The sequence below is a fragment of the Aquarana catesbeiana genome, linkage group LG03 (assembly GCF_042186555.1).
Source record: "Aquarana catesbeiana isolate 2022-GZ linkage group LG03, ASM4218655v1, whole genome shotgun sequence".
In the NCBI taxonomy this organism is placed as follows: Eukaryota; Metazoa; Chordata; class Amphibia; order Anura; family Ranidae; genus Aquarana; species Aquarana catesbeiana.
In genome coordinates, this window is record NC_133326.1 from 729,613,108 (window position 1) to 729,640,582 (window position 27,475).

At 45.1% G+C, this 27,475-nt stretch overlaps 1 protein-coding gene across 1 annotated transcript in view; it reads left to right on the top strand.

Annotated features, from left to right (window-relative positions):
* The first annotated feature begins 2,710 nt into the window (after positions 1 to 2,710).
* The window catches only part of LOC141133796 (uncharacterized), a 74,438-nt gene continuing 49,673 nt past the window's right edge, over positions 2,711 to 27,475 (top strand). The window contains exons 1-3 of the mRNA XM_073623352.1: positions 2,711 to 3,122; positions 13,988 to 14,049; positions 22,689 to 23,288. Of these exons, the coding sequence (XP_073479453.1) occupies positions 13,992 to 14,049; positions 22,689 to 23,288 (658 nt within the window). The 5' untranslated portion in view covers positions 2,711 to 3,122; positions 13,988 to 13,991. The remainder of the gene's footprint in view (positions 3,123 to 13,987; positions 14,050 to 22,688; positions 23,289 to 27,475) is intronic.

Sequence of the window (27,475 nt, forward strand, 5' to 3'; positions counted from 1 at the left end):
TTATTGAAAAAGCTAAATATAGCTAAATTAATCAAGAGCCAATGGTTCATATAAGAAGCAAATCAGAAAAATTAACCACCAATCAGGATCGATATTTTTCGGTGAGTATACCTTCTGCACCATTGGAGCTTGAGATCCCAAAAGATAAGGAACACCTATGGGGCAGGAAAACGAACACTTACGTTGGAAATGCTAAAAGCATTCTGAGCATTTTGGCATCTCAAGCTCCAATCGTGCAGAAGGTATACTCACCGAACTATCGATCCTGATTGGTGGTTAATTTTTCTGATTTCCTTCTTATATGCACCATTGGCTCTTGATTAATTTAGCTATGAGTAAGCATCAAACGATGTGAAACGCATTAGCCAGTTATCCCTGTTTTGTCCACATCTTCATTTGACTGTCATGTTGGATTTTAGTACACTTTTTCAATAAAGATGCCTTTTCACAGAGTGCGGCAGTCCAGGATCTTTTTGCTTCTATAGACTTGTGCAGAGCCAGCACCTGAGAGTTCAGAGCAAGACGGGAGCACCAATTAGGGTCCGGAGGCTTGGTGAGCGGCTTTCCTTTTTCGGCTTTCACACTGGAGCGGTGCGCTGGCAGGGCGTCAAAAAAAGTCCTACCAGCAGCTTCTTTGCAGCGCATTAGGAGCGATGTATACACCACTCCTAAAGCGTCCCTGCCCATTGAAATCAATGGGCAGTGCCGACGAACTGCCGGCAAAGTGCCGCTGTAGCAGCATTTTGCGGGCGCATTTAACCCTTTTTCGGCCGCTAGCGGGGGGTTAACAGCACCCCGCTAGTGGCCGAAAAGCGCTGCCAAAACTACGGTAAAGTGCCGCTAAAAATAGCGGTGTTTTACCGCCGACGCCCGGGCGCTTTCAGTGTGAAAGGGGTCTCAGGGCTTCCAGTTGGAGACGGCTCCACCCAAGGGAGACAGGAGGTCTCCAGGAGTCATAGAGTCTGCACGTGGGTCTGCAAGACCAATTGCAGCCTGAGGACGAAAGCCTGAAAGGAGCTGTGTGCATTAGTGTGAAGCCGTCCACACTGAAGAACCAGTGAAGAGAAGAGGTACTGTGATTAAAGATGAGTGAAAGCTTAGTAGCCAGGGCTAGCATTTTCATGTGATTTTTACCCTGTGTGGGAAACATTATATGGTGGACTTTTGCTTTATTTTTATTTATTTTTTTAATAAATATGGGCTGCCAATACCTTAAATATAGTACCTGACTACCATGAATCACTAGAAAACGCATCAACCACTAGAGCTAATGATCCCCCTGTGTTACAATAGTTATAATACCAGTAAATGTTCGGACCACTAATTAATTAATGGGTAGTGACTGTTCAATGATGATGTACAATTAGGTGTCTATGACTAAGCACCGTGCCTGGTGTGAAACATGTCAGCGGCAATAATAATGTGTAAATGGGTGGTGATTGTTCAATGATTTTTTTTTTAAAGCCCATGGTGTGTGAACACACTCCAAAAACTCCACCCAGTGCCAAAAAAAGTGCACACACATAAAGAGTGCTACACAAAACGTGCAACGGGTGTACACATAGTCCTCCAAAATCGAAGGATCTTGCCTTGATCCCCCTGCGGTGTTAGGCTCCAGACAGGGACTGGGGTACTTACACTTGGTCCATCTAGCCGAAACCAGACAGACCCCGTTCTCTGGGAGGTCTGCCGAGACAGACCCACCCAAGCACTAGGTGGGGCTCCCCCGAAGGGAGACCCCATGAGAGAGGGCAAACTAAGCCAAAAGGCCATGTCCAGCCCCTCCCAAGACTTTCAGGGCAGGCCCAAGGACCTACACCCTACCAGTCACACATGCAAAACAAACAAAACAAAAAAGTGTACAAACAAAAAAGACAAAAAAGTGACAAAGGGCAATAAATAAAATAAGTGGAGAGAGGAAGTGAAAGTGACCATTGTGTAATACAAAGGCCAGCCCTTTGGCCAGGAATAAAAAAAATCCCCTGGTCCTAGACAGGCTTGGCCCTAGAGGGAGGTGTGAAAAAAGTTTGTGAAGTGCAGTGACCTTAGTGCCATAATTCAAAGTGACACTCACTCACTCACTCACTCACTCACTCACTCACTCACTCACTCACTCACTCAGACGTTACGGCACCCATGGACTACAACTCCAGGAGCACATACACCATGGGCTTCTTTCGGGCTCAGCCGGACCAATGCAACCTCTGTCCCTGCCAGATAGTGAGCCCTTCTAGGTTTTCTTGGGGAGAGCCGCAGACGACAAATACGGACCCAATTATCCCAGTGGATTTGGATGGCAACACCCCAACCCGCCCAAAGGTCAGGGTGACCGCTCCTCCACCAGGCGCTGACAGCAACAGAGACCAGATTGTTCAATGATTGTGTACTAGTGGGTGGTGATTGTTCAATGATAATGTACCAATAGGTGGTGATTGTTGATCAATGAGGGTGTATTGGATTTCGTTCTCTAAGTTATGGAGGCTTAGCAGCACATGTGGGTGTCTGTATGCAAATACAACCTGCCTGGGAATGCCCACTCCTCCAGACTGACCCCCACCCATCAAGGGGTTGTGATTTTTGCCTAACTTCTCCCAATGCTTCCATCAAGACTGAGAGCTCTTGAGAGGAGTACTGAGGTCAGGTGCTGTGATGTTTTCAGGAAGCCATGTACATCCCCCTGATGGCCCCTCCCACCAGCCATGATCTGCCTGGATTGCATAGAAGCACATGAGCCCCATACCCTCAAAAATATAAAATAAATAGAGAACATTTTTTGTTTGAAAAAAAAAAAAATCAAAAAGTCATTGTTGGAAAAAAAAAACAAATCCTTAACATCTGGCCTTGTCTGCCAATGGAAATGAAAGGGTCAATGCTTATGGTACAACCACTTCTTATGATATGACACGTGTCTATACTGTGCTCAGAGGCTCCTGTTGTTTCATCTCTGGTATTGTGCAATGCTGATCTCACTGGGGGTGGCAGGGGAAGGAGGAGGAGGAGGTCTGAGCAGATGGTATAAGACTCCTTTGTCTTCTCATCCCACCATTTTCTGAGCACTGAGAGGGGCTGAGGCTGGAAAAACGGAGATAGATTCAACCAGACCGATAACACAGGGATCGAAGGTAACGCACAAATGATGGGGGTTACATTAAATGTGTATGTGGTTATTGACCAGGAGTGAGTATGCAGATAAGAGAAGTCAGAAATCAGCATAACAGCCAGGAACCTAGGAGGAGAGGTCACCATATAGAGAAATCTATTATCCTGATATCTGTACTCCTAGGAGGAGGGGTCACCATATACAGAAATCTATTATCCTGATATCTCTACTCCTAGGAGGAGGGTCATCATATACAGAAATCTATTATCCTGAAATCTGTACTCCTAGGAGGAGGGGTCACCATATACAGAAATCTATTATCCCGATATCTGTACTCCTAGGAGGAGGGGTCACCATATAGAGAAATCTATTATGCCAATCTCTGAACTCCTAGGAGGAGGGGTCACCATATACAGAAATCTATTATGCCGATCTCTGTACTCCTAGGAGGAGGGGTCACCATATACAGAAATCTATTATCCCGATATCTTTACTCCTAGGAGGAGGGGTCACCATATAGAGAAATCTGTTATACTGATATCTGTACTCCTAGGAGGAGGGGTCATTATATACAGAAATCTATTATCCCAATATCTGCACTCCAAGGAGGAGGGGTCACCATATACAGAAATCTATTATCCTGATATCTTTGCTCCTAGGAGGAGGGGTCACCATATACAGAAATCTATTATCCTGATATCTTTGCTCCTAGGAGGAGGGGGTCACCATATACAGAAATCTATTATCCCGATATCTGCACTCCTAGGAGGAGGGGTCACCATATACAGAAATCTATTATCCCGATATCTGCACTCCTAGGAGGAGGGGTCACCATATACAGAAATCTATTATCCTGATATCTGTACTCCTAGGAGGAGGGGTCACCATATACAGAAATCTATTATCCTGATATCTGCACTCCTAGGAGGAGGGGTCACCATATACAGAAATCTATTATCCCGATATCTGCACTCCTAGGAGGAGGGGTCACCATATACAGAAATCTATTATCCTGATATCTGTACTCCTAGGAGGAAGGGTCACCATATACAGAAATCTATTATCCTGATATCTGTACTCCTAGGAGGAGGGGTCACCATATACAGAAATCTATTATCCTGATATCTGTACTCCTAGTTGGAGGGGTCACCATATACAGACATATTTGTCTATATGGACGACCTTCATTCTCCATCTTTCCATTCTGCAGCAGCTGACCTTTGTTAAAGGCCAGGGTCTCGACAATAGACTACTTGACCAATCTTTACTCCTTGGGGTCTACTTTAGGTTGCTTTCATACTGATCCGCTTTTGCATTAAAAAAAGCGAACGAAAAGCACAAGACCATGAAATCCTATGGAACTTTTCACACTGATCAGTTGAAGGTTTGTTGCATTTGTAAAATCCTGCCTGCTGCATTTTTGGTGCATGTTTGTTTCCCCAACAAGTACCTACGTCCCCATTGAAATAAATGGAAACTGCATCAAAAATGCACTAAAAATGCACTAGCGGTTGCATTTTTGGTGCGTTTTTTGAGTTTCACGTCCTTTGTTCACAGGTGCAAAATGAAAAAAACAACTCTTTTTGCAAGTGAGCAGTGTGAAAATACCCTAATTGTTGTTAAATTCTTTGTACATTGTATGAAAAGATACATTTGTTGTACACTGTATAGCTTTATTAAAAATATTGAAAAAAAACAAATTAATACATTTACACATTTTTGCAGGAAAATGTGCATTTATTCTTATTTTATTTTATTTAGCTATTTATTTATTTTAAATCATGCATTTTAATAGTTTTTTTGTCATAGAAAAGTTCCAGCAATACGAGACATCAAAGTACAGGGTTAAATCTCTAAGCCACATATCACTGACATACAAATTACAGCTGCAGATGTTTCTCTAGTAAACTGTTCCATACTGTACAGATCTTGAAGATATTGTATACTGACAACAAGAGTCATTTTTTTCCGTTGACCCATCAAATCGCTCTTCCTAACCCCTCCATAAAGAAGGGAAAACCAATCCTGATACCTCAAATCACTTTTGCAACTTTGACCTGTGTTAGTAAATCTGTACACATCATCACAACTACTGAGTGTATCCAGGTAGATTATAGCGCGTTTCTTTCAGGATGAATTGTTCTCTCTTTTGGTGGTAAATGGTAATGGATATTTCCAATTTTTTTTTAAATTATTATCAAAGAAAAACTGACCCAAAATAGTAAGAATTTTTTTTTTTTCAAAATGTAGCATTCAATTTCTTGCTTTTACCATGACCTGCCACCAAACAACAACCCAGAATAAATTCTCCTGCGTCTGACGATTGCAGAGATACCACTGGTGGCCCACCCATGTGTGCCAGAATCACCCACTGCTCGCTCCATGGGGCCCATACAAGCACAATGGGCTCACCCACCCTGGGTTCACTCACCTCCCATGAGTAGCAACCCATCTGCCCGCCAGCCGCACACATGGTGTGCCAATAACATGTGGCCTGAACTGTAAAGCCCACTCACTATGCTACTGGTCTCTCTCTTGACAACCGCATGTCTTAGTGCCAGGGATATCAGGTACTTCAGGCCTGAAGGTTTCTTGTGTTTCCAGGATAGCGTCTCTCTCTGCTTATCCCACATTGGCCCCTAGCTAGACCAGGATTGTAACACTGTTGGGTAAACCAGGAAGATCTTCTTTACCAAGTGGGAGTTTGTAAGGGGTGCTCTGTCTAGCTTAACCTAACAGGCTGCATTCCCACCACTCAGCAGCAAGGTTACTGGAACCCAATTCTGACGTGTTGGGTGAACTGTTCAGGCCAAGCAAAGGTTCGTCCCAAACATTGCCTCTTCGCCCGTTGGAGGAAACCTGAATTTGCGGGGCGCTCAGTGGCATGTCCACCCGCCGAGTGCCCTGCAATGCACATTGCACTGCACAATGACTTCTATGCCCTGTCTGGGCAAAGCTTTGCCCAATCAGTGCGCAGTGAATAGCAGTTGTTAAGGAGTAGGGTCGGCCGCTGCATCCTTAACAATGGAGTCATCAGCTGTCGATGGGCTTCCCCACTGACAGCTGAATGAAAAAAGAAAAACATTGCTCGCAATGAAAAAAAATGATGTGGTACCCCCCCCTATCCATACCAGGCCACCCTTCAGGTCTGGCATAGATTTTAAGGGGAACCCCAAGCCAATTTGTTGTTAAAAAAAAACACAGAGTTCCCTTCAAATCCATACCAGACCCTTACCAAACATCCAGAAAAGCTGGGGGACAAGGCCCCCCCCTCCTGAACCATACCAAGCCACATACCTTCAACATGGTGGGGGTGCTTTGGGTCATGGTGGGGGTGCTTTGGGGCAGAGGGGGCTCTGCCCCCCACCCAAAAGCACCTTGTCCCCATGTTGATAGGGACAAGGGCCTCTTCCCGACAATGCTGGGCTGTGGTTGTGGAGGTCTGTGGACAGGGGGCTTATCAGAACCTAGAATCCCCCTTTAACAAGGGGGCCCCCAGATCCCCCCTCCCTATGTGAATGATTAGGGGTATGTCGTACCCCTACTCATTTACCAAAAAGAGTTTCAATAAAAAGAAAAAAAACACATTTTTTCATAATTCATATATTAAAAAAAAACAGTTTTAGATCTGCCCACTGCCACCGCCAAACCACAAAAAATTTATTAACCACTTGACGACCGCCTCTCGCCGATGTACGTCGGCAAGGTGGCACGGACAGGCAAAATCACGTACATGTACGTGATTTGCCTTCCGCGGGTGGGGGGTCCGATCAGACCCCCCCCCCGGTGCCCGAGGCGGTCGTCTTTTGTCCCACGGCGATCGGAGGTGAGGGGGAGGCCATCCGTTCGTGGTCCCCCCTCGCGATCGCCGCCAGCCAATCGAATCATTCCTTTGCTGCTGTATGCTAAACAGCAGCAAAGGAAATGATGTCATCTCTCCTCGGCTCGGTAATTTCCGTTCCGGCCCGAGGAGAGAAGACATGTGAGTGAGTGCACAACACACACACACAGTAGAACATGCCAGGCACACAAAACACCCCGATCCCCCCCCCCCCGATCAACCCCCGATCCCCCCCCAATCACCCCCCCCTGTCACAAACTGACACCAAGCAGTTTTTTTTTGTTTTTTTTTGTTTTTTCTGATTACTGCATGGTGTCAGTTTGTGACAGTTACAGTGTTGGGACAGTTACTGTTACCCCCCTTTAGGTCTAGGGTACCCCCCTAACCCCCCCTAATAAAGTTTTAACCCCTTGATCACCCCCTGTCACCAGTGTCGCTAAGCGATCATTTTTCTGATCGCTGTATTAGTGTCGCTGGTGACGCTAGTTAGGGACGTAAATATTTAGGTTCGCCGTCAGCGTTTTATAGCGTCAGGGACCCCCATATACTACCGAATAAATGTTTTAACCCTTTGATGGCCCCCTAGTTAACCCTTTCACCACTGATCACCGTATAAGTGTTACGGGTGACGCTGGTTAGTTCGTTTATTTTTTATAGTGTCAGGGCACCCGCCGTTTATTACCCAATAAAGGTTTAGCCCCCTGATCGCCCGGCAGTGATATGCATCGCCCAGGCAGCGTCAGATTAGCGCCAGTACCGCTAACACCCACGCACGCAGCATACGCCTCCCTTAGTGGTATAGTATCTGTACGGATCAATATCTGATCCGATCAGATCTATACTAGCGTCCCCAGCAGTTTAGAGTTCCCAAAAATGCAGTGTTAGCGGGATCAGCCCAGATACCTGCTAGCACCTGCGTTTTGCCCCTCCGCCCGGCCCAGCCCAGCCCACCCAAGTGCAGTATCGATCGATCACTGTCACTTACAAAACACTAAATGCATAACTGCAGCGTTCGCAGAGTCAGGCCTGATCCCTGCGATCGCTAACAGTTTTTTTGGTAGTATTTTGGTGAACTGGCAAGCACCAGCCCCAAGCAGCGTCAGGTTAGCGCCAGTAGCACTAACACCCACGCACGCACTGTACACCTCCCTTAGTGGTATAGTATCTGAACGGGTCAATATCTGATCCGATCAGATCTATACTAGCGTCCCCAGCAGTCTAGGGTTCCCAAAAACGCAGTGTTAGCGGGATCAGCCCAGATACCTGCTAGCACCTACGTTTTGCCCCTCCGCCCGGCCCAGCCCAGCCCACCCAAGTGCAGTATCGATCGATCACTGTCACTTACAAAAGACTAAACGCATAACTGCAGCGTTCGCAGAGTCAGGCCTGATCCCTGCGATCGTTAACAGTTTTTTTGGTAGCGTTTTGGTGAACTGGCAAGCGCCAGCGGCCTAGTACACCCCGGTCGTAGTCAAACCAGCACTGCAGTAACACTTGGTGACGTGGCGAGTCCCATAAGTGCAGTTCAAGCTGGTGAGGTGGCAAGCACAAGTAGTGTCCCGCTGCCACCAAAAAGACAAACACAGGCCCGTCGTGCCCATAGTGCCCTTCCTGCTGCATTCGCCAATCCTAATTGGGAACCCACCACTTCTGCAGAGCCCGTACTTCCCCCATTCACATCAATGGCGACCCTAGGGGGGGGCCAGAGGGGGCCCTGACCCCGCCAACATTATGCTGTGCCCCACCATGTGCCCCCCCCAAAAAAAAAAAATTTTTTTTTTTTTTTTACAAAAAATCAATGTCTAAGAGGGAGAGAGTCCCCAGTCAGCTCCTGCGGGTGATTCCTCCCCCCTCCCCTGCTAGCTGACACTGCATAATGCGAGCGTTCACACAACCACGGCCGCCTGATCTGCTCCTTCACCTGCATCCTCATTGGCAGGGAGAAGAGCGAGTTGCAGGAAGGACTCCACCAGGACTTTCAGTTACTGAAAAAACAGACTGATTTCTCCCATCCTTAGGACAGGAGAACCAGCCTGTAAATTCCAAGAGATGCCAGACCAGCACTGTCAATAGCAGGGGCAGGACAGCAAGAGGAGGCTGGGGAACCCCACAGTGGCAGAACACCAGGGCCCGGAGGCAAGACAACCTTTGCAACCCTGATAGTTCTCCCACTGCCTTGGATCCTTATATTTTCTTGATATGCTGGTGACATTTATCTCTTGTTTTCTGCCACCCTGGGGGGCCCCAATACAGTAGGAAGGGAGCTCACTGCAGAACATGTGAAAGGGCCCGTTGTGGGGTCGTAGTAAAGGGCCCCAGGAGATATATATATATATATATATATATATATATATATATATATATATATATATATATATATGCATTTTATAGTTGCCCCCATACTTTTGTCCCTGTCCCCCCATGTGCCCCCCCTAAATTTGAAAGCTGGAGACGCCACTGATTCACATCCCCAACCAAATGCAGTCGGCTGCATGAGAGGCATTTTCTATATGTCCTCCCGAGTACCCCTACCCAACGAACCCCCAAAAAAGATGTCGTGTCTGCAGCAAGCGCGGATATAGACGTGACACCCGCTATTATTGTCCCTCCTGTCCTGACAATCCTGGTCTTTGCATTGGTGAATGTTTTGAACGCTACTATGCACTAGTTGAGTATTAGCGTAGGGTACAGCATTGCACAGACTAGGCACACTTTCACAGGGTCTCCCAAAATGCCATCGCATTTTGAGAGACCCGAACCTGGAACCGGTTACAGTTATAAAAGTTAGTTACAAAAAAAAGTGTAAAAAAAAAAATAAAATATATAAAATAAAAAAAAATAGTTGTCGTTTTATTGTTCTCTCTCTCTCTCTATTCTCTCTATTGTTCTGCTCTTTTTTACTGTATTCTATTCTGCAATGTTTTATTGTTATTATGTTTTATCATGTTTGTTTTTCAGGCATGCAATTTTTTATACTTTACCGTTTACTGTGCTTTATTGTTAACCATTTTTTTGTCTTCAGGTACGCCATTCACAAATTTGAGTGGTTATACCAGAATGATGCCTGCAGGTTTAGGTATCATCTTGGTATCATTCTTTTCAGCCAGTGGTCGGCTTTCATGTAAAAACAATCCTAGCGGCTAATTAGCCTCTAGACTGCTTTTACAAACCGTGGGAGGGAATGCCCCCCCCCCCCACCGTCTTCCGTGTTTTTCTCTGGCTCTCCTGTCTCAACAGGGAACCTGAAAATGCAGCCGGTGATTCAGCCAGCTGACCATAGAGCTGATCAGAGACCAGAGTGGCTCCAAACATCTCTATGGCCTAAGAAACCGGAAGCTACGAGCATTTTATGACTTAGATTTCGTCGGATGTAAATAGCGCCATTGGGAAATTGGGGAAGCATTTTATCACACCGATCTTGGTGTGGTCAGATGCTTTGAGGGCAGAGGAGAGATCTAGGGTCTAATAGACCCCAATTTTTTCAAAAAAGAGTACCTGTCACTACCTATTGCTATCATAGGGGATATTTACATTCCCCGAGATAACAATAAAAATGATTAAAAAAAAAAAAAATGAAAGGAACTGTTTAAAAATAAGATAAAAAAGCAAAAAAAATAATAAAGAAAAAAAAAAAGCACCCCTGTCGCCCCCTGCTCTCGCGCTAAGGCGAACGCAAGCGGCGGTCTGTCGTCAAACTTAAACAGCAATTGCACCATGCATGTGAGGTATCACCGCGAAGGTCAGATCGAGGGCAGTAATTTTTGCAGTAGACCTCCTCTGTAAATCTAAAGTGGTAACCTGTAAAGGCTTTTAAAGGCTTTTAAAAATGTATTTATTTTGTTGCCACTGCACGTTTGTGCGCAATTGTAAAGCATGTCATGTTTGGTATCCATGTACTCGGCCTAAGATCATCTTTTTTATTTCATCAAACATTTGGGCAATATAGTGTGTTTTAGTGCATTAAAATTTTAAAAAGTGAGTTTTTTCCCCAAAAAAAGCGTTTGAAAAATCGCTGCGCAAATTTTTACCCACCATTTTAATCTGTAGGGCATTTGCTTTAAAAAAATATATAATGTTTGGGGGTTCAAAGTAATTTTCTTGCAAAAAAAAAAATAACTTTTTCATGTAAACAATAAGTGTCAGAAAGGGCTTTGTCTTCAAGTGGTTAGAAGAGTGGGTGATGTGTGACATAAGCTTCTAAATGTTGTGCATAAAATGCCAGGACAGTTCAAACCCCCCCCAAATGACCCCATTTTGGAAAGTAGACACCCCAAGCTATTTGCTGAGAGGCATGTCGAGTCCATGGAATATTTTATATTGCGACACAAGTTGCGGGAAAGAGACAAATTTTTTTTTTTTTTTTTGCACAAAGTTGTCACTAAATGATATATTGCTCAAACATGCCATGGGAATATGTGAAATTACACCCCAAAATACATTCTGCTGCTTCTCTTGAGTACGGGGATACCACATGTGTGAGACTTTTTGGGAGCCTAGCCGCGTACGGAACCCCAAAAATCAAGCACCGCCTTCAGGCTTTCTATGGCCATGGAATGCCCAGGTGGCACAAAACCCCCCCAAATGACCCCATTTTGGAAAGTAGACACCCAAAGCTATTTGCTGAGAGGTATAGTGAGTATTTTGCAGACCTCACTTTTTGTCACAAAGTTTTGAAAATTGAAAAAAGAAAAAAAAAAAGTTTTTTCTTGTCTTTCTTCATTTTCAAAAACAAATGAGAGCTGCAAAATACTCACCATGCCTCTCAGCAAATAGCTTGGGGTGTCTACTTTCCAAAATGGGGTCATTTGGGGTGGTTTTGTGCCACCTGGGCATTCCATGGCCTCCGAAACTGTGATAGGCAGTCAAGAGTGAAATCAAAAATTCATGCCCTTAGAAAGCCTGAAGGCGGTGATTGGTTTTCGGGGTCCCGTGCATGGCTAGGCTCCCAAAAAGTCCCACACATGTGGTATCACCATACTCAGGAGAAGCAGCTAAATGTATTTTGGGGTGCAATTCCACATATGCCCATGGCCTGTGTGAGCAATATATCATTTAGTGACAACTTTGTGCAAAAAAAAAAAAAAAATGTGTCACTTTGCCGCAACTTGTGTCAAAATATAAAATATTCCATGGACTCAACATGCCTCTCAGCAAATAGCTTGGGGTGTCTACTTTCCAAAATGGGGTCATTTGGGGGGATTTTGTGCCACCTGGGCATTCCATGGCCTCCGAAGCCCTTAGAAATCCTGAAGGCGGTGATTGGTTTTCGGGGTCCCGTGCATGGCTAGGCTCCCAAAAAGTCCCACACATGTGGTATCCCCATACTCAGGAGAAGCAGCTAAATGTATTTTGGGGTGCAATTCCACATATGCCCATGGCCTGTGTGAGCAATATATCATTTAGTGACAACTTTGTGCAAAAAAAAAAAAAAAATGTGTCACTTTCCCGCAACTTGTGTCAAAATATAAAATATTCCATGGACTCAACATGCCTCTCAGCAAATAGCTTGGGGTGTCTACTTTCCAAAATGGGGTCATTTGGGGGGGTTTTGTGCCACCTGGGCATTCCATGGCCTCCGAAACTGTGATAGGCAGTGAAGAGTGAAATCAAAAATTTACACCCTTAGAAATCCTGAAGGTGGTGCTTGGTTTTCAGGGCCCCGTACGCGGCTAGGCTCCCAAAAAGTCCCACACATGTGGTATCCCCGTACTCAGGAGAAGCAGCTGAATGTATTTTGGGGTGCAATTCCACATAGGCCCATGGCCTGTGTGAGCAATATATCATTTAGTGACAACTTTTTGTAATTTTTTTTTTTTTTTGTCATTATTCAATCACTTGGGACAAAAAAAATAAATATTCAATGGGTTCAACATGCCTCTCAGCAATTTCCTTGGGGTGTCTACTTTCCAAAATGGGGTCATTTGGGGGGGGGTTTGTACTGTCCTGCCATTTTAGCACCTCAAGGAATGACATAGGCAGTCATAAACTAAAAGCTGTGTAAATTACAGAAAATGTACCCTAGTTTGTAGACACTATAACTTTTGCGAAAACCAATAAATATACGCTTATTGACATTTTTTTTACCAAAGACATGTGGCCGAATACATTTTGGCCTAAATGTATGACTAAAATTGAGTTTATTGATTTTTTTTTATAACAAAAAGTAGAAAATATCATTTTTTTTCAAAATTTTCGGTCTTTTTCCGTTTATAGCGCAAAAAATAAAAACCGCAGAGGTGATCAAATACCATCAAAAGAAAGCTCTATTTGTGGGAAGAAAAGGACGCAAATTTTGTTTGGGTACAGCATTGCATGGTCTAAGAAAATTTTATTGCATCAGTCACAGTTCCATTTGAATAGTAAATGTTCTCACAATCGTCTAAGCTTTGCATCCTCCGTTCATATAATTCTAATTCAAGGATTCAATGTCTCCATCCCTCAGGAGAAGCACATCTATCTACCTCCTACAAAAAAAAGCTTGGGTCTCTGATCCTTATAAACTGTATCCTCCTCCCATTTGTCCATAAAGAGGTTGGCCATGTCAGGAGCAAACTTAGCTCACATTGCCACTCCTCTATTTTGTAAAAAGTAAGACCCTCCAAACAAAAAAAATGTATGTCCCATTGGAAATTCTAATAGCTGTAGTACAAAGTTCATCTGTATAGATGACAAACTTATATCCCGCTTAAGAAAGCCATCCACAGCATCAAGTCCCTTCTGATGGGAAAGAATAGTATATGAAGATGTCACTTCGATGGTTATCGGTGGACATCAGCAAATATTGTCATGTCCATTATGGTCACCCAGGAGGCCAAGCCCCTAATATGTCAGTTGTCACCAGCCAGACCTGTCATTCAGATTCAGCGTGAAGGAAGGGGTGGAACAAGATGTGTACAGGACTGAACATTCAGCTCATCTCTAGTTGTGACTTATGTGGCCACTTATTGAATACGGTGTCCAGATATCTTTGGCTGTAAATTTTTTGTTCTACTCACAAATGCTGAGTAGAGATTCATTATTTCTCATTTGTGTTTGTATGTTCTCAGAGAGATGGAGCTGAGTGTGCTGGTGTTGCTGTTGCTGGTCCCCACGTCTCTTGCACGGGAAGGTAGGTGATAAATCCTGCGTATACTTACTGCTAGTGGAAATAAGTGACTTGTAATATTCCATCTTCTCTGCTATTCAAATGTTCCCCTGCTTTTCCATTTCTCCTTTATTTAAAGAGGTTCTCCAGAGAAGAGCTTGGGTTCTCCCCTCCTATAGGATGCTCTGCACACTGCATTACAACTTTTATATCTCTAAATTGCATAGGAGAGCCCGGGGCTGGGTGAGGTCTGAGCCATGACCTGAAATCATATGCTCAGAGAGAGACAGCCTGTTAAGGGTGGAGCTGTCATAGACACCCATCTGCAGTATGTAGTCTGTGTGTGGAGAGGGGAGGGCTGGGCTGGTATTGGACAAGTTTTGGGGTTGGCCATTCAGTACAGTTCTCTGCATGGACCTTTTGGAACCAGAAACAACTGAAGGTCATAAAGTGTGAAAAGTTAATACACTCTGATATGTTGTCATTGCTGTCTGTTTCCACTTTGGGCAGAATGAGTGAGTAATGTATCTAGAACTGTGAGCTTAAAATGGTTGTAAACGCTTACATGTATCAACTGAAGTAACTATCCTCGGGTGATGTACAGAGATAAAACAAACCCTCCTACATAAGTTGTACCTGTTTATCTGCCACACACTTTTCTCTCTAGCCATTCAAAGTGCACAAACCACAAGCTATTTTTTAGCTCCTGAAGGCAGGAAGGATGGGGATCTGATACACACACTGCACAGCATTGAGAAGGAAGCTGAGTGTAATCCGAGCCCTGAGTGGAGGGAATGGACACATCCCCCTTTACAGGGAAACATGGAATGCTGAGGTTGTCAATCATCAGAACATAACACTGACAAGGTCTCCTGAAATGACATGTGGGTTTCTTATATGCACGATGTGATAAGACCTCAAAGGGCTGACCAGCAGTGATATCAAAAGCCCAGAAACACAGAGAACAGTGTATCCATTGAAACAGTGTAGGTTTATTCTACACACAGTTAAAACCAAATGACATGAACAGTGGTTACCAGTTGATGACCAAACCCATACCACAGGCATGCAGGATATGCTGGGGAACACGGTTACCAATGAGGACCGTGGGATCCATGTTGGACCCTTCTCGCCGGCCGCTGCAAGGGGGCGGGTGGATAACCAGAAGAAGCCGGAACCAGGAAGTCTGTGGTGGTGGATACTCAGACTGGGACACACCAGAGAATCACGCCGGTTGCCAGGATAACATGTTTTGGGGTAAGGGACAAACCCTGTAACAAGTTATCATGACAATCAGCATGATTCTCTGGTGTGTCCCAGTCTGAGTGTCCACCACCACAGACTTCCTGGTTTCGGCTACTTCCGGTGACGTGGATCCACCTGCTACCTTGCCTCCTCATTCTCAATAACCAAAATGAGAAATTATTGCATAAGACCAAGATCACCCTCCTGCAGCAACAAAGTGATCGTGTGGGCTATGGTGGAATTTGCAGAAGAGGAGAAGCAGGAAGAAAAGGGTCCATTTGCAGCAGTTGGAGACAACTGGTTGCCTTTTACCTTAGAGGAGAAAGAAGAGAAAAGCATTGTCATCCTCTCAACAACCTTCTGTATGCTGTGGCTGTAAACCACAAACACTCTGAGATAGAAAAGGCAGACCTGCCCTGCCGCTAGATAGTGGGGTCTGATCACCACTTCACCCTGTAGAACCTGATTTCCCCCACTACATCCACATGCAGAACCACTTTAGGCATGTACCCCCCATCTTGAACTATACCAGGCCACATGCCCTCAACATGAGGAGGGTACCTTGCCAGGGGGACCCCAATGGAAAAGCATCTTGTACCCATGTTTTTGAGAACAAGGACCTCTTCTCCACATTCCTGGCATGGTGATTGTGGGAGTTTGTGGGTAAGAGGCTTATTGGAATCTAGAAACCCCCATGAATGCAGTATAAATGAACCTCCAGATATCCACCCCCTCCCAATATGAATGAGTAAGGAGTATATACTCACAAAAAAAGTGTGGAGTGTAAATAATGACACGTTTCTATAAATTCTTTATTAAAAATAAGAAAAAACAAAAAAGTCTCACAATTTAAATCCATCATCAATCATGTCATCAAACCATTCAATCCCAATGAATGACATCTATCACTTCACGGTGCTACAGTCACCAAATGACAGCTTCCCCATTGACAATTGGAATTTCAGTAAAGGGGCTGAGATGGTTGATGATGTAATTGACCAAATATGGACATTTCTATATTTGGCTGATGATGTCAGCCATCTACCCCCACCATTTGTTTACATTCAGCCGTCAGCCGTAGGGATGAGCCGAACACCCCCCCGGTTCGGTTCGCACCAGAACTTGCGAACAGGCAAAAAATTTGTTCGAACACGTGAACACTGTTAAAGTCTATGGGACACGAAAGTGAAAAATCAAAAGTGCTAATTTTAAAGGTTATGATGCAAGTTATTGTCATAAAAAGTGTTTGGGGACCTGGGTCCTGCCCCCGGGGGACATGTATTAATGCAAAAAAAAAAGTTTTAAAAACGGCCATTTTTTCGGGAGCAGTGACTTTAATTATGCTTAAAGTTAAACAAAAAAAGTCAAATATTCCTTTAAATTTCGTACCTGGGGGGTGTCAATAGTATGCCTGTAAAGTGGCGCATGTTTCCCGTGTTTAGAACAGTCCCTGCACAAAATGACATTTCTAAAGCAACTACTCGCGGCTATAACAAATTATCGGGTCCCGGCAATACAGATAAAAGTCATTGAAAAAAATGGCATGGGTTCCCCCCCAGTCCATTACTAGGCCATTTGGGTCAGGTATGAATTTTAAGGGGAACCCCTAACCAAAATGTAAAAAAAAATTGCGTGGGGGTCCCCAGAAATTCCATATCGGGCCCTTCAGGTCTGGTATAAATATTAAGGGAAACCCTGTGCCAAAATTTTAAAAAATGGCGTGGGGTTCCCCCAAAAAATCTTTACGAGACCCTTATCCGAGCACGCAACCTGGCAGGCCGCAGGAAAAGAGGTGGGACTAGAGAGTGCCCCCCCTCCTGAACCATACCAGGCCACATGCCCTCAACATGGGGAGGACGTGCCCATGTTGATGGGGACAAGGGCCCCACAACCCTTGCCCGGTGGTTGTGGGGGTATGCGGACAGGGGGCTTATCAGAATCTGGAAGCCCCCTTTAACAAGGGAACCCCCAGATCCCGCCCCCCATGTGAATTGGTAACAGGGTACACTGTACCCCTACCATTTCACAAAAAAATTGTCAAAAATGGTAAAAAACACAAGACACAGCTTGGGACAAGTCCTTTATTAAAAAAGGAAAAAAAAATCCAGCGATGTAATCCATTCTCGACCTGTGATACGGAAAAACACGCCGCCACAATCCGATTCTGCCTCCATGGGAGGTGCCCGCCGAATGACGCTACACCCGCTGTGACAGCTCTTAAATAGCTGAGGGCGGGGCCACCAGTGACGTGCGTGGGTGACCCCCACCCCCCTCTGACGCAATGGGGAAACGCCGCAGGGTTACCCGAGTGACATGTACGGGTGACCCGCCCTCCTCTGAGGCAATGGGAGTTTCCCATGGAGTCAGAAGGGGGCAGGGTCACCCATGACGCCTCGGGGAAACCGCCAGAAAACCCATTGTGTCACACGGGGGCGGGGTTACCCACGTACATCACGGGTGGCCCTGCCCTTAGCTATTTAAGAGCTGTCACAGCGGGTGTTGTTTTTCCGTATCCCAGGTAGAGAATGGATTACATCGCTGGAGTTTTTTTTCTTTGGAATTTTGTCCCAAGCTGTCTACTGTGTTTTTTACCATTTTGACACTTTTTTTGTGAAATGGTAGGGGTATCGTACCCCTTTACCAATTCAAATGGGGGGGCGGGATATGGGGGTCCCCTTTGTTAGGGGGGCTTCCAGATTCGATACGCCCTCGCCCACATACCCCCACAACCACCAGGCAAGGGTTGTGGGGATGACGCCCTTGTCCCCATCAACATGGGGACAGCCTCCCCATATTGGGGGCATGTTGCCTGGTACGGTTCAGCAGGGGGGGCACTCTCTCGTCCCCCCCTATTTTCCTGCGGCCTGCCAGGTTGAGTGCTTGGATAAGGGTCTGGTATAGATTTTTGGGGGGACCCCCACGCAATTTTTTTTTTAAATTTTGGTTCGGGGTTCCCCTTAATATTCATACCAGACCCAAAGGGCCTGGTAATGGACTGGGGGGGAACCCATGCCGTTTTTTTCAATGACTTTTATCTGTATTGCCGGGACCTGACAATTCATTACAGCTGCGAGCAGTTTTAAATTACTTTTTTTCCTTTAGAAATGTCATTTTGTGCAGGGACTGTTCTAAACACGGGAAAAATGTGCCACTTTACAGGCATACTATAGACACCACCAGGTATGAAATTTAAAGGAATATTTAACTTTTATTGTTTCACGTTAAGCATTTTTAAAATCACTGCTCCCGAAAAAACGTCAGTTTTTAAAACTTTTTTTGCATTGATACATGTCCCCTGGGGCAGGACCCGGGTCCCCAAACACTTTTTATGACAATACCATGCATATTAGCACTTTTGATTTCTCCCACAGACATTTAAAGGGTCCGCGGCTTTCGAAATTTGACGCGAACACCCCAAATTATTCGCTATTTGGCGAACAGGCGAACACCCGATGTTCGATTTGAATTTGCGTTTGACTCGAACTTCGGGCTCATCCCTAGTCAGCTGCAAATCTCCCACTGACAGATGAGGGGGCAGTAAGGCTGAGTCATGACATAGAGTGTATTTATGGGATGCACAACTTGAATCAAAGAACAAAAACCAGGGACAACTTCCTCCCTATGTACAAGGTATTGAACCGTCCTCCTTTCCGGACACTAACAGTCTCTTAAGATGAAAAAATGCAAAAGCTCCTTAAGGGCTAGGAACTCTCCCTTAGAAAGGATTACTTTATGTAGTAAGCAACAACCAGGAGTATCTCCCACTCCTCTGTAGAAACTGATCCCAGTTCTACTGCCTGCAAGACTACCAGCCCACCTGACTGCTCCGAAGATTTCCCAGGGCAAGGGAAAGGAAGGGTTAAGCACAATGCTGTCTTCCAGAAAGGCTTTCTACATGTGGCAGTCTCTCCTCTTGTAAGACCCTGAGTGTGCTGATGTAATCACACTGTCCTTCTTTCTCCCACTGCTCCTTAGGTAAGATTCCTTTCAAACCACACTGCTGTTAGGGTCCTCCAAGGCCAGTCCAAGCTCAAGCCCGAGGCAGACCCACCTCCCCAGGTAGAGGGTTCCCCTCATGGGCCACCACAAGTCTTCTTAACACTCCATCTTCCACCTGACTCCCCCTGCCAGCATGACTTATCCATATTTAAGGCCTGGCTCAGCCACCATGCAAGGCCCACTGCCTGGGAATTGGCAAAGCTCCCCTAAGTATGCAGATCAACCCTCCTGGCCTCTGCCCTCCAGCTTATAGAAATGTCTCCAAACTTCCAGAACCAGGTGGAGGCACCAGAGACCTGCCTGTTTGAGTCATCCAGCCTGACCTGCAATCAATTCTTGACCCAGATTCAAGACTCATTTTACCATGAGCCAATAAATTTGCCTGCACCAATCTAATAGCATACTAGAGGGTGCTACACTCACCCCCTCCTAAAAACAGCCACCCCAGAAGCAAGGGCATCCCATAAGAAAAATTGGAGGGGAACAACATTGGAAGGGGCTATGCACAAAATATACAGCGCATTGCTATAATAAATTAGTGTAGAAAAATATAGTAGTTCTGTACATTAGCATATACATCACATTTACAATCCTAGCTGACAGATCTCTGTCACTAGCTAAACAAATATACAATGCAACTAGGTACACATTACAATAGGTCAGCAGAAGCACCACTTCCGCAGAGGGGGCCCTTCTCTGACACAACATCAAGAAACCTTCAAAAAGAAAATATATACACAGAGTCCATGTAAATGTATTTTTTTCAACATGAAGCAGTCCAGGCCAAACTCCTCCTCCCACTCCTAAAAAGAAACAAACAGCAAAAAGCAGGGATGAGGGATACATTACCGGCCCAGTGCTGAACAAGAAATGGAAGGCATCAGCATCAGCAAGTTCTTTCCAGACGCTGGAATCCTGCGTCAGCCACTTTACTTAAATGAGAACGCCACTTACTGCAACAAGGGTGTCCCTGGGCTCAAAAATACATTTGAGGGAGGGGCATCTGGTTGATACTTTAAGTCCACTAGCATCCAGAATGATAATTGAGTAGCTTCTTTTAGGCCATCCGGCCTTAACCAGGACTACTCTGTCTTTGTAGATGGCCTGTCCCAAGCTCCATTCCTGCTTGATATCCTGGAACCGGGCCCAAACTTTAGGATTGTGAGGTCCCCAAGTGGCTTTGGAACATATAGAAAGTCCCACAAAAGTTCATCCTCCCACTGAGTATGAAAGGTCTCGATGTTGTCCATCACATCTTTGGGGACATACGTGTAGTCCGATCCCCATTTCAGGTCCTCTTTTGCACTTATTGCTGGAACCACAAAAAACGAGGAAGTTCCTTAATCCTGCCCTGTCCAGGGGGAACATAGGACTGTGGGGACCTAACAATCCAGTCCTGATATGCAGCATTCTAGCCCCCAGACTGGACCCAATGCTATATGTAAGCTGAGATCAACTGTAACCCTTCTCCACAAGATAAGAGCTTGTCAACTACAGTAAATCGCTCGACCTGTGTAGGGGTTGACACTTCACCAGAGAGTTCTGCTACCAGTTCCCCTTCCTGTGTGTAATTCCCCTATTCCCACTAGACTTCAGACTCACTGGCAGTGGACCACTTGTCTAGCTGTGACTCTAGGGGCCCAAACTCAGCCTGCAGTCTAGGTGACCCCTAATCAATCTCCCCACCGCAGTCACTCCCCGCCGGCTCACCTCTTTCCACGCTGGGGTGACTGGAACAGCTGGCTTCTCTGATCCATCTACCTGCTCTTGAGAGACAGTACTGGTGGGCACCAACCGCTCAGTAGTAGTTTTGCCTGGGCTGTGGGTGGTGGCGGGCCTTCAGCCTCTGCTGCGGGTGTACTTCACAGGGGAATCTCAGTCTGGGGATTCAACCCTGCTGGTGTTATTTATCTTCATGGGGGAATCTCTGTCCTGGAACTCAGCTATGCTCTCTGAATCCACTTCCTTGCTCTTTCTGGCCAACCGGGACTTCTCCACTGGCTGCTCTGTACACAGACCTGACTGCAGATCCACACTGTAGTTAACATGTGCCAAGTCGCTAGGTGGAGATCACTCACCTGATGCATTTTGTCACTTCCGACTTCAACTGAGGGCATCAGTTGAAGTCGGAAGTGACGAATTGTGTCAGTTACATGATCTCCATGACAACCGGAAGTGACGTTTGCGGGTCACCGTCAGCTGGTAACACCAGGAAGAAGCTAGTACAACTGTTCGATAGATGCAGTTGCCTCTCTTCACAACATGACCGGTGACTTTGCTACGGTTTGCTTCTCAATGCTCTATTGTATATTCTTGCTAGTACAGTGGAACCTCGGATTGCGAGTAACGCGGTTAACGAGCGTTTCACAATACGAGCACTGTATTTCTAAAAAATCCTTACTCGGTTTACGAGTGTTGTCTCGCAAAAAGAGCAGGATTCAGTACTGCTTTTGGCCTGAGGTGGGGAGCGCCGAAGCCGATCGTCGCCATTCAGAAATGCACGGAAAGGCCCGAGGACAGTTCGGCTGACCTCAGCAAACCTCGGAAAGGCTTGTGAACGGAGTCTTTCCGAGGTTTGCCGAGTTCAGCCGCACTGTGCTCTGTCCTTTCTGGCCGTTTCTGAGGCTCTCCGGCGCCCCCCGCCTCTGGCCGCATGCGGTATTGCATGCCATTGAAGTCAATGCAGAACAAATTATTTTCGTTTCCATTGACTTCAATGGGGAAACTCGCTTTGATATGCGAGTACTTTGGAATACGAGCATTCTCCTGGAACTGATTATCCACAGAACAGAGTTTCCACTGTACATATATTTTGTAAGGGGGGCTTTTGGATTCAATAAAAATTAGGTTAAACAGGATTATGCTATGTGGTTCTTTTACTCTTTCACATGATCCTAGTTTACTGGAGCCTTCCATACCTAATAAGAATCTTAGCAGAGCCAGTGGATATCTCTTAGAAGTGATAACAATCGATGTGCTTAAGGCATATGTTTTTCTGATATGTGGTGAGTTTACCCCCAAAGGGGCGAGATCTTTTTCACGTGGTAATACGCCTGGGTGTGTGGTGCACAAGTATCAAGAACTTAAATCACCGTAAAGAAATTTCACCCACTCACAGAAGTTACTTCATTGAACTTTTCTTATATAAGGAATTATAGAAAAGCGTGTCATATGCAGATGGACTGACATGAGTGCTGCTATGGCAGTTTAAAGACACAGCATGTGTTGGACTTTTTAATTGCTATTTGTTAAATGTACAATATATTTTATAGTAGCTGCTAAAAATATACGTGTGTGTAGAGTACAGGTGTATATTATTGACATCAATTTTCGTAGAGAAGTTTTCCTTGGCGCTGAGCTACTAGGCCGTTTTTTATGCACTTTGTGTTATAATGACTTTTGTCTGTTTCCTTCCCTAGACTTGGAGGGTAAAGTCTTCGTCTTCCCCAAAGAAAGCAACACAGCTCATGTTATTATAAGACCTACAATTACAAGACCATTGCAGGATGTCAGCGTCTGTCTACGTACCTTCAGCGAACTTTCACGCCAGTATTCTCTCTTCTCTTTATCTACTCCAACATACAGAAATGCTTTTCTAATCAGGTTCCAGGCTCCAACCACCTATACTGTATACATAAACAATGGAATCCTTGTTTTCAAGAGGGATTCAGAGCCTCTAGACTGGAGCCATATCTGTGTGACCTGGGACTCGAGAACTGGGGCGGTCCAACTTTGGGCGAATGGGAAAATCTCCACCACAGGATATATTTGGGGACAGTCTTCTATTGAAGTTAAAACCAGTGTTATTCTGGGACAGGAACAAGGTTCTTATGGTGGAGGGTTTGATGCTTCTCAGTCATTGGTTGGAGAAATAAGTGACGTCCACATGTGGGATTATGTCCTGACACCAGAAGACATTCAGAAGGTCATATCTGGTGACCTCCAAGGAAATGTCATTAATTGGAAAGCTCTAGTCTATGAAATGAAAAGTGACGTTCTTCTGCAGCCTATCAATTTGCGTAAGTCTGTAATTTTATCTGTATATACTATAATTATTTAGATCCTCCGACGTAAAGGGCAGAATAACTCAGAAAATGGTGATTTATTTGTCATGCACATCAACAATTAGAAGCAGGGCTACTGTTAGAAATCATGGGGCCCCATACAGCCTACCTGACAGCACCCCCCCCCCCCCAGCCAGAAGTGACTGAGGACATAGGTTTAATAGGTTTATCAGTCCCTTTCTCTGTAGCCTCAGCTGCACAGATGAATAAATTGGAACAGCTCTGAAGCGTCTTGCTCATTCACAAATTGAAGCCTAGTAAAGACATTTCACTATGCTTCAGTGATAAATGTACCGATCACTGACCATGTTAATTCAGGAAAGGAAGGGGCTAATAAATTATATTTTTATTGGCCCCTTCCCCTGCTCTCCATCTTGAAACATTTCCTGTGTGCCTGCAACAGCTGCCTGCCCTGCAGCAGAGGAGAGGAGAAAAGTAGGCAGTGCTGCAGGGGAAAGGAGCACACAGGGGGGTCCGGACAGCAGATGGAAGGGGACAATGTGCTAGAACCAATCTCCCAGTAGTGCAGCAGAAGGGAGAAATAGGAGGAGAAGCTGGCAGCACTGGAGGGGAAGGCAGAAGAGGATTGGTGTCTGCAATAAGAAAGTACAGTCAGCCCTGGGCCCCCCTTTTGAACTGATGGGGCCTGGGCCCAGTACAGGATGGCTGGCTTTATTGCCTTATCAGCAGCCCTGATGAGAGGTAACAATGATAATTATAAGTGAAAAATCACACAACAAGGAATCCATGTTCTCATGGAGTAACTTGAAAAACTGAAAGTTGTAACCTAGATTCCTAATGATGAGAGTTTTTCTCAGGGCTAAAATAAAAGTTCCTTCTTGTGACTTTATAATTTTCAAGTGCAGCACTGTCCCCGTAGGGCTTGCTGAGTGTTGACTTCATAGGCCCCTCTCTGGTTACCTGCAGCTGGTTGCTAATAGTTTCCACTTGGTTGCTAGGGGTTTCCAGATGGGAGAAGAGATTAGTGGGATACTCCAACTGGAACTATTCACAATGGATAAGAACAACTCTTACTTGTGAAAGCAGTCACACTGCTTTAACCATACAACCACATGTATGGATGAATTAAGTCTTCTTGCTCTCACTAGCAGCAGACTTGATGAACTACATTATATTCAGGACACACTCTAGTATCCCCTTTACTTACCCCCATCCACTGACTCTTCTAGCTGAAGGGGGTGACCCTTACTCGGCAGGCTCCAAAGACACAGATGTGTATTCACAATAGGCAGAATCAGATCCTCCCTGGTGTCTCCCTTTCAGTCAGGTCTGCAGGACCTCTGGGTTTAGTTTCTCTCTCTCTCTAGGTCCCTGGGTCGCCCACCCAGAGCCGCGCGGCCTCCTCTGCAGAGGAGAGGGCAGCTCCACCCTTCCTCCTGGACTCTGTTCCCCCGGCTCAACTCCCTTGAGCACATGTGCCCTGGACTTTTATTATAGCTTCCAGCTGTCTCTGATTTTGAGGGACTGTCCCTGATATGGAACAAAGTACCTCTGTCCCTCTTTCCTTCTCATTTGCCCCGCATGTTGGTCTGATCTATATAGATGTATATAGAATGCACTATTTATCTTTCAAAAAGTGTTTCAGACCGCTATACCTTTCATGCAATTTCTAATTTGCTGCATTTGTAAATTCAAAGTAACGTACAGGTATGTTACTTTGCCCACTTATATTTATATATATACCCTATGGTTTTAGTCTTTACATCTAGGATTAGCGCAGCACCACCCATCTATATCTAACGTACAGGTATGTTACTTTGCCCAGCCGTGCCATTCTGCCAATGTATATGTACAGGAGGCGGTCGGCAAGCGGTTAAACTCCATCTGGGCATGGAGAAGAAGTCAGTCCCCTGACCCTAAACTACCATGGACCCTATATTGCAGAAGAACCTGCTCGGTGAACATTCCACTGAAGAGGATAATGACATACCACCCCTATGGAAGCAAACTGTGGACAAGGCTCTTCCCACATATAAGCCCGGAGGCTAGAGTCCAGCCCTACCAACTCAACAAGACTGAAGTTATACAGTCTACCTAATCCATGGAGGGTATAAGTATAAGTGAAGAAAAAGAGGGGAGAGAAAAGGAAAGAGGACACCAAGGTGGCCTTGAAAAAAGAGAAAGAGGAGGATGTTGAAGCGAAGAGTCTACCGGGAAATTTCCTACTGCTGAACTGTGAGTCCAGAGCAGAGAGATATTTTGATATAGTCTGCCCGAGGTTCAGAGATTTCCTCAAATTTTCATGTAGTGTCCAGTAGTTTAACCACTATTTGTTCCTGCATCATGATCCAGGTGATCTTCCTCTTAGTTGCCAAAAAAGAGATCAATGGTTTCTTCCATACCCCTGCGAGTGTAATCTTGGCTCCCAGAAGAATGAAGAAGATTAAGGCCTGCATACTGTATATTTGGAAACTTTTCCCACCATACATCTCAGCAGGAATATTGTGGGGTCCGTAGGCACTGATACCCCGTATTAGGTGGAAGATTTTATTCCAGTACGATCTGATGAGGTGACAAGAACACCATGTGAGAAACATGGAGCCCACCAGACCACACCCTCTGTAACATAGGGGGGAGGTGTCTGGATAAATAGTGGCCAGTCTGGATGGAACATAATACCATCTTGTTTAGATTTTCAAATTTGCTTCAATCAGGGAGACATTCATAATACCTTTGTATGATCGTTTGAACGATTGGAACCAACGGTTCTGGTCCCACATGATCACCACATCCGACTCACAGGCTCGTGCATAAGATGGTTTGTCTTCTCTGTTTGCCAGTAAGGAGTAAAAAACGATACTCACTTACAGCACCTACCTAGGAGAGTGCTGCACAAGCTTAAAATAATACAGTATACTGTTAATAATTGGTACAAAACAGGATACAGGAGAATGCTTGTAATCCAAAGCACTCGTATAGCAAAGCAAGTTTCCCCATAGAAGTCAATGGAAACAAAGATAATTTGTTCCACGTTGACTTCTATTGCATGCATGTGGCCATGCATGGGATGTGGGGGGGGGGGGGGGCGCTGGAGAGACTCGGAAATACTCAGAGACCGCTCAGAAAGGCTTGGAAACACTCGGAAAACCTCGGAAAGGCTCGGAAACACTCAGGAATGGAGTATTTCCAAGTATTTCCGAGGGTTTCCGAGCCTCTCCAAACGGCCACTGCACCTCTGGCCAAATGCGGTACTGCACACCGCAGAGGCTTGAATCCAGCACGTTTTGTGAGACAACATTCACAAACCGAGTCAGGGTTTAAAAAAAATAATTGCTCGTATTGCGAAACGCTCGTTAACCGTGTTACTCGCAATCCGATGTTCCACTGTACATATAATCTATATATTAACTCCATTCTTTCTGTGTCTGTTCCTTGTTCTAAAACTCTATCAGTGATAGAAAAATTATAGCTGAAATGTAAAAGATTAAAAGAGTTACTATCAAAGGTTCAATTGTCCTTTAATGTTATATGGTGACCTATAGGGATGAGCTTCGAGTTCGACTCGAACATTGGCTGTTCGCAAGTTCGCCGAACAGTGAACAATTTGGGGTGTTTGCGGCAAATTCGAATGCCGCGGAACACCCTTTAAAAGTCTATGGGAGAAATCAAAAAGTGCTAATTTTAAAGGCTAATATGCAAGTTATTGTCATAAAAAGTGTTTGGGGACCTGGGTCCTGCCCCAGGGGACATGGATCAATGCAAAAAAAAGTTTTAAAAATGGCCGTGTTTTCGGGAGCAGTGATTTTAATAATGCTTAAAGTCAAACAATAAAAGTGTAATATCCCTTTAAATTTCGTACCTGGGGGGTGTCTATAGTATGCCTGTAAAGGGGCGCATGTTTCCTGTGTTTAGAACAGTCTGACAGCAAAATTACATTTTGAAGGAGAAACCCATTTAAAACTACCCGCGGCTATTGCATTGCCGACAATACACATAGAAGTTCATTGATAAAAACGGCATGGGAATTCCCCAAAGGGGAACCCCGAACCAAAATTTAAAAAAAAAAATGACGTGGGAGTCCCCCTAAATTCCATACCAGGCCCTTCAGGTCTGGTATGGATATTAAGGGGAACCCCGGCCAAAATTTTTTTAAAAAATGACGTGGGGTTTCCCCTAAATTC